The sequence below is a fragment of the Triticum dicoccoides genome, chromosome 3B, assembly GCF_002162155.2.
Source record: "Triticum dicoccoides isolate Atlit2015 ecotype Zavitan chromosome 3B, WEW_v2.0, whole genome shotgun sequence".
NCBI lineage: Eukaryota > Viridiplantae > Streptophyta > Magnoliopsida > Poales > Poaceae > Triticum > Triticum dicoccoides.
In genome coordinates this window covers 750,204,863-750,215,929 of record NC_041385.1, presented here as the reverse complement: position 1 = coordinate 750,215,929, position 11,067 = coordinate 750,204,863, and the positions used below count along the sequence as shown (strand labels likewise).

The 11,067-nt window shown below is 47.8% G+C and overlaps 1 protein-coding gene and 1 long non-coding RNA gene across 2 annotated transcripts; one reads left to right on the top strand and one right to left on the bottom strand.

Annotated features, from left to right (window-relative positions):
• The first annotated feature begins 4,107 nt into the window (after nt 1-4,107).
• LOC119282021 lies at nt 4,108-4,610 on the top strand. Its single transcript, XR_005138607.1, has 2 exons — nt 4,108-4,221; nt 4,312-4,610. It is a non-coding gene; the product is annotated as an uncharacterized LOC119282021 (long non-coding RNA).
• A 771-nt stretch (nt 4,611-5,381) lies between these two features.
• LOC119278257 (inactive leucine-rich repeat receptor-like protein kinase CORYNE) lies at nt 5,382-9,409 on the bottom strand. Its single transcript, XM_037559616.1, has 2 exons — nt 7,699-9,409; nt 5,382-6,132 (listed from the first exon to the last, which is right to left on the bottom strand). Exons 1-2 carry the CDS (start codon nt 8,670-8,672, stop codon nt 5,823-5,825), a joined length of 1,284 nt encoding a protein of 427 aa, XP_037415513.1. The 5' UTR covers nt 8,673-9,409; the 3' UTR covers nt 5,382-5,822.
• Nucleotides 9,410-11,067: the final 1,658 nt, after the last annotated feature.

Here is an 11,067-nt window from a genome sequence, read left to right as displayed (position 1 = left end):
CCCATCATATGATTTGATGTTTACGGGTTTAAACCCTTCTGGGAATTCATGTTCCATTACTTCGGTAGTGAAACATAGGGGGGGTGGCACCTCTATGTCGGGCTACGTCGCGACACAACTCGGATGGAGCTGGTCTGCAGTATTCGGCCCAGACAGGTTTGTATTTATTACATCCGGCATGGCGACCATCGTTGCGTATTGGGGCGCGCCTCCGCGATCCGTAGATCGATCTGGGTTGTCCTGCTCTATTTTCCAAGTCGTACCACAGGTCTTGTGTGTATCCCCGAGCTGTTTTGTTTCTATTTGTTTGGAGACGGGGTGCAGGCTGGTGTTCGTGCTGATACAACGCTTTATCTCGGCCACGCGGTGGTCGGTCAGCCGCATCGTGCGCTGGTAGTGTGGGCTCCAGTGCTTTGTCATTGAATTGAGGTAGCAACCTGTGATTCGGGTAACTTTTGGTTGGCCGTTCAAGTCCATATTCCTCGGCTGCCAGGACCTCGGTCCATCTATCAGTGAGAAGATCTTGATCAGCTTGAAGCTGATGCTGCTTCTTCTTCAGGCTCTTTGCAGTGGCTATAGGCCGGCGCTTGAAGTTCTCCTGCTCAACGGGATCCTCAGGCACGATAAATTCTTCGACGCCGAGGCTCACCTCGTCCTCGGAGAGGGGCATGTAACTACTGTCCTCCGAGTCTTCATTCATGGCATGTTCGTCAGGCTGGCCGCATGCCTTCCCGTTCGGCATGTTCGAAACTTGGCTGGGCGGGGTCGTCGTTGTCTTCGGCATCGTCTGGAGTGTTATTGTCTCTTGTGCCGGTATCGTTGTTTTTACCATGGTGTGGTTTAGAGCGGCGCCGCTGACATTGGCGCTTCGGCTGCTTCTCAGGAGGCTTATCCTCAACTAGATCCTTTTTGTCCTCGCCATTGTTTTCTTTAGTTGTGTCCGCCATGTATATGTCGTATGAGGAGGTGGCTGTCCAGCGCCCCATGGGAGGTGGTTCCTGTTCTTCTCCCACATAGTCGTCCATACCGTCGATGTCTTCGGAGTCGAAGTCGAGCATGTCGGTTAGGTCATCGACAGTGGATATCAAGTGGGTGGTGGGTGGGCAACGAAGTTCTTCGTCGTCCGCTTCCCACTCAAACTGGACATAGTTCGGCCAAGAATCTCTTGCCAAGGAGAGGGATTTCAATGAGTTTAACACATCACCCAAGGACGAGCGTTGGAAGATGTCCGCGGAGCTAAACTCTAAGATCGGCGCCCAGTTAGATTTGATGGGCGCAGATACACATGGTTCGGAGCCTATGGCTGGAGACGAGTCCGAGGTTCCGATGACACAGGCCTCGTTGGAGGTCAGATCTATGTTCGGCTCTAACGCCGTCGAGTTTGCGGTTTCCGTGGCGGGGTCAAGCCTCCCATCCTCGGATGGAGCGATCTGCCCTGGATCTAGGGCCAGGACAGTTACAGGCCCTATCTCCTGAGCATGGTCCGATGACAGATTTAAGTCATGTTCATCGTGGCTGCAGGGTGCGGCTGTCATGGGTTCGAATCCGTCGAAGACCAAGTCTCCGCGGATGTCGGCGGTATAGTTCAAGCTTCCAAACCTGACCTAATGGCCAAGGGCGTAGCTGTCGATCTGCTCCAGATGGCCAAACGAGTTGGCCCACAGTGCGAAGCCGCCAAATACGAAGATCTGTCCGGGGAGAAAGATCTCACCCTGGACCGCGTTGTTGTAGATGATTGAAGGAGCCATCGAGCCTTATGATGACGATGCAGTGGAACTCCCAATGAAAGCACCAATGTCGGTGTCAAAACCGGCGGATCTCGGGTAGGGGGTCCCGAACTGTGCGTCTAAGGCTAATGGTAACAGGAGGCGGGGGACACAATGTTTACCCAGGTTCGGGCCCTCTCGATGGAGGTAATACCCTACTTCCTGCTTGATTGATCTTGATGATATGAGTAGTACAAGAGTTAATCTACCACGAGATCGTAGAGGCTAAACCCTAGAAGGTAGCCTATGATTATGATTGTTCTTGTCCTACGGACTAAACCCTCTGGTTTATATAGACACCAGAGGGGGCTAGGGTTACACAGAGTCGGTTACAGAGAAAGGAATCTACATATCCGAATCGCCAAGCTTGCCTTCCACGCAAAGGAGAGTCCCACCCGGACACGGGACGAAGTCTTCTATCTTGTATCTTCATAGCCCAACAGTCCAGCAAATGTATACAGTCTGGCTGTCCGAGGACCCCTTAATCCAGGACTGCCTCAGCTTCAACTTTTACACCGAAAAGAACGCCATCATATATGTTGAAATGACATATAGGATATGACTTGAGAAGCCAAACCAATTTATCTTTTCTTGATTTTGGGAAGCATATGTAAAATGTTTACAAGTTTAAATCCAAAATATGTGTCCTACTTTGCTGGTTATCTAAAAATATTGGGAATTTATGCTATCACTACACCGGAGGAAAAACGTGTTTGTCACTAAGAACAATGTATTTTGGAGATAAGGTTTGTCACAGAAGAGTGAGTGGCAGGATATTGCAGCTCGACGAGATTAGAGAATCTTCGTTATCACATGAAAGCACATTTGCTCCCTTGATGGTTTTAGTAATCCATGTCAACACACATATTGTTGGACTAATGTTTCCCTTGAGTATATTTCAGGAAGAGTTCAATCTAGGTAGGTACATGGATGGAGATGTGGAGCCCTCAAGCTACTAAAGGACAAGCATTGGCAAAAGCTTCAAGACTCTACATTTTTGGATAAGTGATCCAAGATCACATTGAGTCCATAGGAAAGCCAATACTATTAAAGGAGATGAGGTTTTGATTCTGGACTATTTGCTCAATTGCTTAGAGATATTGCTCCATAACCCTCCGCCACACTCTTACATTCATCTATGTCCAAAACCCTAAAACCTATCTCGGCCCCATCGAAACACATACATTCAGACCCACCGAGATACACTTGACATAGCCATTGCCTAAACCCTAGCAACTCGGTCCCACCGAGATGACCCTTCGGTCTCACTGAAGAGCACTTGCCAACCGTCTGTAACCTATCGATTTCATCTCCAAAATTTGGAGTGGTTTTGATCGGTGTCACCGCATTGTGGAAAGTGATTAGGTCATCAGCATTCGGTGTCACCGAGCTGTTCCATCTGGTCTCACCGAAAAGCATAAAGTTCAAACCTTTTATACTAGTCAGTCTCATCGAGTGTTTACATTCGGTCCCACCAAGTAGTGCATAAAGGTGTGTAACGGTTAGATTTTTTTGCGGATGTAACACTTAGATTTTTGGTGCTGCCTAGTTTGCGCTCGCCTGAATATTCGCTCCTTGTGACATACCCATAATTTTTAATGTGATTACCTTTTGCCGTTACGAACTATAACTCAATGTACGACCTTTTTTGTGTTCACCCTTCAAATTGTTAAACATGCATGCATTCATTTTTCGATTTACCGTGCTTGCATAAGTACTTCTGTCCTTGTTATATAATTATAAGTGAAAATTATGATATAGTCATATTTATTTTGAACGTTAGGGCTTGTTTAGCAAATTTCTCTAAGGGGCCTAAATTCCTATAGACTAGTCTGATTCAAATACTTTTTGATCTTAAGAATAGGGTGTGCCATCAATACATACTCCCTCCGTCCCAAAATAACTGTCTCAACTTTGTACTAACTAGACACAAAGTTAGTACAAAATTGAGACACTTATTTTGGGACGGAGGGAGTATGTGCTATGTAATTGGTACCAATTTAAGTCTTTAGTTATCCTGGAAGGTTTGGGAGGAAATTTTTAATTTTCCTATATCAATTATGGAGAGAAATTAATGCCTAAATAACTTCTTCACAAAAAAAGGGTTAAAATGCATGTACAATTATAAACAAACTAATATTTATTGACGCCTAAATTTAAACATCAATACTAGCTAAGTTTGGCTCTTCAACAAACATAGGACGTCAATAAACATAACCATTTGGATAAGCGTTGATGCCAAAAATTAGTATCTCATAAAAATAACCATTTTAATATCCACATACTTTAACTATATATATGAATCATGAACGTACTCATACTTTCATATGTTCGAGTTTGGAAAAATATCTGACAATACATCATTGATACATGACGAACATGGGTAAAGTACAAGTGGGAACCAACAAGACATTGATATGCTTGTGGTTGGTGATGCTGCTTGTCCTTTCATCTGGTAGGAATACAATTAACCTACACATCTCTAGTTCAAACTAATCCAAGTTAACTTAATTACTTGATTCTTATTGTTTGCTAATGGATGCAGAAGAGATGGGATCTGATGGTTGTGAAGGTCATGATAGCCAAACCTGGGATGGCAACATGTGTGTAAAGCACGGCACCTGCAATGTGGTCTGCCAGAGAGAGGGTTATGACAGAGGCCGCTGCTACGTGACTGTATGCAGGTGCTACAAGAACTGCACTGATCTACCAATTTAGGCATATGTCATTTTGTGCATGCTCGATCGGTGCTATGGCTATGAGTCTATGCATTACAACATAAGTAAATTAAGAGGCTATCTACATGCACATAATAAAGGATTCGTGCTTGATGGTGTAATATCACTTGCTCTTTTTTGCCCGCTTTTGCTTGATTATGATTAACACTGCTCATTGCAGCCATGTCTATTACTCCCTCTAGATACATCTTTTTTTATCTATTTTGATGACAAGTATTTTTGGACGGAGGAAGTACTAGTTTTCAATGGTAACATTAGCAAATTACTGAACAATATCAACCGCCCGCGAGATCAGTTGAAAAGTGCCGCTGCGAGATCGGTTCGTCGGCCCACGAGATCGACGGTAGAGAACAACCTTTTTCCGCGAGGGGACGTGCGGCTGCGAACGCTGCCCTATTTTTCTCCGTTGGTCTCTTGGACATCTAAAGCCCAGCAGGCCCAAATAATGGCAGATCGTCCATTTTGCCATGGGAGCAGCGGCCCAGCTTGCATAGCAATCTGTGGTTACTTGCGAGCTTTTGCAAATCGATCCAACGGCCAAAAATTCTTAAACTCGTAGATCTGATGGCCAGAAGCATTGATGGCTTGAGAGGGCAGAAAAAGTGCTCAGTTATAATATATCTGAATAAATACGTTGTGCTGTGCTGTTAGCCTGTTATTACTGTGCGATATGCTGTGCTGTTAGCCTGTTACTTCGCACACCAAGCAGACGGTTCTCGTTTTACACATCCAGGACCATATTATGCACTGAACATGGCTACATTTTACACACACACACACACACATACTTGAGAGGCAAACAGCCAGGTATGGTACGGGTTAGGATGAGTCAGATTGGTGAGACATGTGACATGAAGAGAAATGATGCCCAAACCTGTGATGGGCCCGACGTCGCTTGTCGAACGGACGGACACCAGGCCATGGGCAAGCTGAGAGAGGGGCCCATGTCTCTGATGGGTCAATGCACAGGCCAAAACATCACCCTCCCCCTACAGCAAAGGGAGATCCAACAAGATATGCACCATTCTACAGAACACATACTACCACTACATATATGCACATTTGTTGTCCCCAGGCTCATTCATGGCCAGAACATCACCATCATCATCTTACATGATACTCAACCACCAGCATGTGCCATGAAGCTGATGGGCAGCTATTTTGCCATACTTGTTTGGCTTGGCCTCTACATTGCTGGCTTCCATCTGAATTCAGCCCAGGACACTGAATTCGGCGGTTGATGATCGTGCGCCACTCGGCGTCGTCTCGAGACTTGCGAGATGGAAGATCATGCGGGTGTTCTGAAGTTCAACGGCGGTTAGAAGCTGTGGAGCTGGGCGAGCATGGCTACGAGTTCATCGCTGGATGGCCGATCGGCTGGCAACTCCGAGAGGCACACGATGGCGATCCTGACGGCCATCACCATCTCCTCCTCATCGACCTCCTCCCCTACAATGCTGCTGTCCAGCGCTTCTTTCATGTCGCCGGAATGCTGCATGTGACGGAGCCATCGAGCCAGGCTGCCCCGTCCGCTTTCTCCCGAGAAAAATGGGTCCGAGGGGTCTTTCCCAGTGAGCAGAACGCCGAGGATCATGCCGAAAGCATAGACGTCGCACTTATCTGTGTACCTGCACCAGCAAATGTTTGAATCTAAATACTCAGAAACACCTAAGAGCTGAAAAACATATGGATGGCAGTACATGATGTTGAAGTTCTGAACCATCTAACAGAAGAAAAACACAAGCTCTATTAGGATTGACCACTAAAGTTTTTGTTTTTTTTTTTGAAAAAGAGAGCGGCCTCTCCGATTTTCATATATCAGAAACCACAATGTCTGTTACAAGCTACCAGAAAGGAAACCTGACCAGGGAAACACGTTCAGAACGATGCACGCCCTGAGATCTAAAGCAGCCGAGCACAAGCCGCACAGCAGCCCAAAACGCCAAAGGCAACATAGCCCCTAAGCGGAACTATCGCCCAACCTACCAAGTGCAGTGGAATTGAAGTTTTATATTACAGACCGCTAAAGTTGTAAAATTGATGATCAACCATGACAAAATAAATAAATAAATCATGAGTTACTGATCTGGTTAAAGTAGCCTGCTTGAAAGTCCTTTTCTGCACGTTAAATTCCCATAAGTTTACTGATGATGTACTTATCTGAACGAGATTGGAATAAGAATATAGAACACCAATCCTCAAAGCATCTATTCTCTGATTTATATACAAGAGGCTAGAACGAAATATATCGATATTTTTAGTAGAACAGGGGGTGGGCCAACAGCTGTATGTGCTCATGCGGGAATATATGGAAAGCTTAACAATCAAAGGTAATTCAAAAAGGTTAGATGCAGGTTCCCTAACAAAGTAAAGATTCTCCAGTTACAAAAAGCGAAAGCTGGGTACCTTCGATTAAGCCCTGTGGTATTCTTTATTAATATGCTTTATGTATTCTCTCTTACTCATTTCACTGATTAAATTCAAATGGCACGGAAGTGAAGTCTACTTATCGTCAACACAGTCAGATAACTAGAAAACCAAATTCAGAAGAGTCTAATGAAAGGAAACAGACAACAGTGTTTGCTAGCCAATTATTACGCACTGTTAACTGGGGACACAAATCAAATGAAACTATGGATGCAAGCAATAATGCAATGGAATGTCAAACACTTGTTTTGGTAGTATATACTATTATATAATGTTGCAATGCTTATGGTTCAAATAAGAAAATGACATGATATTATCACTACACAATTTACACATGTTAGTTGCCAGATGTATAAGTATGTGTTACCAATAATATAATGATTTATAGCTTAAAATTTAAGCTATTCAGTGCCAATAGCAGACATCGCAGATTTCTAGCAATCTGAAATACATTGAGTTGTTTGCTTAGTACCTATAAAATTGAGTATGCAGCATGTGAACATGTACACACATGATATCTGTTTTTAGAAAATACAAAATTTAACAACAAACATCTCAATCCGGCATAAGTTTTATTTTAGAGCTACCTTCCTTGCAGTGATAATGATGCATATCCTAGGTTTAATTTCCCCTCATATCATTTATAATGAACAGACAAGCAAACCAAATTGTCAATTTGAGAAATAGTAATACTGCAATCTGCAAACTACTAAATTTAGCTGAATTGAGCACTGAAAACTGAAAAAAGACAACGCATGGATTTTTACCTGCTACTTTGGTAGCACTCTGGAGCGGTGTAGAGGCTGCCGGACGACTCCGGATCAGGCGAACCGGAATCGATCAGCCTCGCAACGCCGCAATCCGCCAGCACCGGTTCGAAGCCTTCCTCCAGCATCACATTGGACGGCTTGAGGTTGCAATGCAGTATCCTGGGGTTGCACTCGAAGTGCAGGTGGCGCAGTCCCTTGGCCACCCCGGCCGCAATCCTGTTCCTGGTGTCCCAGCTGAGGCTGACCTGCTGCGACCTCACCCTCTTCATCACGTCCTCGAGGCTGCCCCCCGGCACGAAGTCGTAGACGAGCGAGAGCCGGTCGGCGTCGCGGACGTAGGCCTTGAGGCTCATCACGTTGAGGTGCCGCACCCGGGCGAGCAGCTCCAGCTGCCGCTGCACCCTCCGCATGTCGGACTTGGAGTTGGAGCCGTTCGCCGGCCGTGAGGGCGAGGGCGAGGCCTCGGCGCGGCTGGCGGCGGCGAGGTCGAGCACCTTGACGGCGACGGTGAGGTCGCCGTCGAGGTCGAGCTTGTGGTACGTCCCGCGGGGCCCGCGCGCGAGCGGGCGCGCGGAGGGGAGTGCGCACTGGAGGCTCTTGGGCGAGATTTGCGGCGTGAAGGAGACGGGGCCCCGGGCGACGGCCGGCGCGTTCCCGGCGTGTAGCACGGCGACGCGGATGGCGTAGAGGAAGGCGAGGGAGAGGAGGAAGCCGGCGAGCGAGCCGAGGAGCACGCCGAGCGCGATGCGGCGGAGGCGCGCGGCGCCGCCGGCCCGCGCGTGGGGGGCACTCGGCTGCGGCGGCGGGAGGGGCGCCGCCGGGGACTGGGTGGCGGGCAGGGGCTGGGAGTGCAGCGGCGGCTGGGAGGCGCAGAGCGGGAGGTCGGCGAGCAGGAGGACGAGGAGGAGGATGGCGGCGAGGGTTTTGGTAGGGTTCTTGGTCGCCGCCGCCGTCCCGGCTCCCGGCGCCATTGGATGGACCAAAGAACCGATTTGGCAGCGGAGTGGAGAGAAGAAATAGGATCAAAGATTGGTTTATCAAGATGCCATTTTCTGCATGGTTCTTGCTTATCAACACGGGGGAGATTTATTGCAGTCGGAAGGGGACAGTGAAACAGAAACGAGCAATGAAGAGGGGCCGGAGATTTTGCAGGGGAGGAGCTTCGCAGGGTGCCAAAATTATACCTGACGACGACGACGAAGAAGACGGAAACGGCGAAAACGTCGCCCTGCTCCTCCTCCACAGCAGCAGCAGAGCAGGCGTGCGTGCGAGAGCTCACCGTCACGCGGCCCGCACCTCCTACCAAGACGAGCAGGCGGGCGAGCTTCCTCGGGAGGAGCTTTAAGTCGAAACGGAACGGCGGGGCGAGAAGAGAAACAATCCCAGGCTCTCACGGCGCAGAGCAGGGGGGCAGCAAAGGCATTGGCGTGGGGGAATCAAAAGGGCGAGGGAGGCCTTTTGGTTTTGGGTTGCCGGCGCATCTCGCAGCTCAGCGCAGCACGTACGCACGCACGCAGCCACGGGACAGAGCATGAAGACCGGAACCAGACATTCTCCTCCCTCGTCCGTCCGTCCGTCCGCCTGGATTCCCTCCCCTCCCCTCCGTTTTCACCCCACCCCACCACGGTTGGGTTTACCACGGTCTCATTCCTCGGGGTGGCTCTAGCGGCAGCAGATAGCATAGGGACGGGAGACGAGGGGAGGGGGAGCCCGAGACGGAGCAGGGGCGCGTGGATAACCGCGCGCCATGCCCAGACCCTGTCCCCGAAAACCTATTCTAGCCCCTGTCCCTCCTCAAAGTCCCCCACACGCACGACGTAGCGCCACTGTTGCCGCGATCAATTCCCCTTTCCGCCCATATCTGGTAAATTTCATCCTGCGCCGGTAATGGTAAACCGAATTTTGACCGACTGCTTATTAACCTCTCGTTCCTGTGGAAATTTCTTATAGCCGCTCCTCTCTGTCAGGGAGACGTGGTTATCCGCTGAGTGGACCTGTTGCTCGTTTCGTTTGCATCTGCAGAGGGGATGCAGAGAAAATTATGATTAGCGGACCTAGTAGTGGGGTAAAAAGCGGGTACGGAGGGTGGGGAGGGGAGGTAATTATGCCCCAGGCCCGTACTTTGAGAGAGCATTTGGCTCCTTTTCCCGCCGCTTTCTTTTTGTTCGCTCCACCCTCTTTTCGGCCCTCGCGTTGCCCTGCTGGCTGCCATGTGGGGGCCACCTCGCCCACGTGCCGTGAGACGGGCCCGCCTCTCAGTCTCGTCCCGTGCTTTCTTTTAGAAAATCAATCTCGTCCCATGCGTGCGTGCTTTTTTATTTTTTGAGATTCATGCGTGTGTGCTTTTTTTTTAGATAAGCGAGCTTTTTATTTCGAGTAGTAGCAGGAGTGGACAGTCACGCATGCCGTCCAAAATCTAATGCTTTTCTTTCGAACATTGAAGGGCGCCAAAGGAGCATATCTCCAGCTCAACAACAGTTTACAACACGAATAACAAAGCCTGGCAAATGAAATTAGGTAGCGACTGAACTAATTTCACGGCAACATCTGTTCGAATGTGCTGGGTTGACACAATTGAGAATGGGTTCAGTCAAAGATCGGTTCAGAACCTAATATGCACGATTTGTTGGGGTCTATCGAGATATTGTTCACCTGAGGTTGCACACCAATAGAGACGAGACGATAACCTACTAAGGGCGTGTTCTGAACCCCTCCCAACCCCACCGAATCCACAATTTCAGCTTCTGGAGCCAGCTTGTAACACCCAGGTAGCTAAGCTACAGTAACCACACACTAATGATGTCATGTCATCGTAATTATTTTTCTAAACCTCACTTTGATCCAAACTGAACTCAAATTCAATTTTAAAATAAAGTCAAATTATTATTTCTTCAAACGGCAAAACAAAAATGTTCCCTGTGTTGCAAAACTTCAATAACTAATATTCATGAATAAACCAATATTATTGGAATTATTAAAATACCCTTAACCTGTTTAAAATTGGACCAACAACTTTTAATTGATCCTTTTCATTTTAAATAAATATTTGCACATTTCAAAATAAGTTCGAACTTGTTGTGCTAGCTCATAGCATTGCATCGTATTTATGTGCAAGTACCTTATTGAACTAAAAATCCTTTACTTTTTATAGAAATTGCAAAATAGAAAATAAATAAATGAATAAATAAATTAAAAGGACCTAATCTACTAGGCACCTTGGCCCATCTAGCCAAATGGCCGGCCCAGCCCACCTCCACCTTTCCTCCCACCTCTCTACAGGAGACAAGGGATCGTGGAGGGCATCCAACCGGCCATGGACGCGCCATGGCGCGTGCCGGCCATCTCCCGGTCCCCTTGGAGTATTAG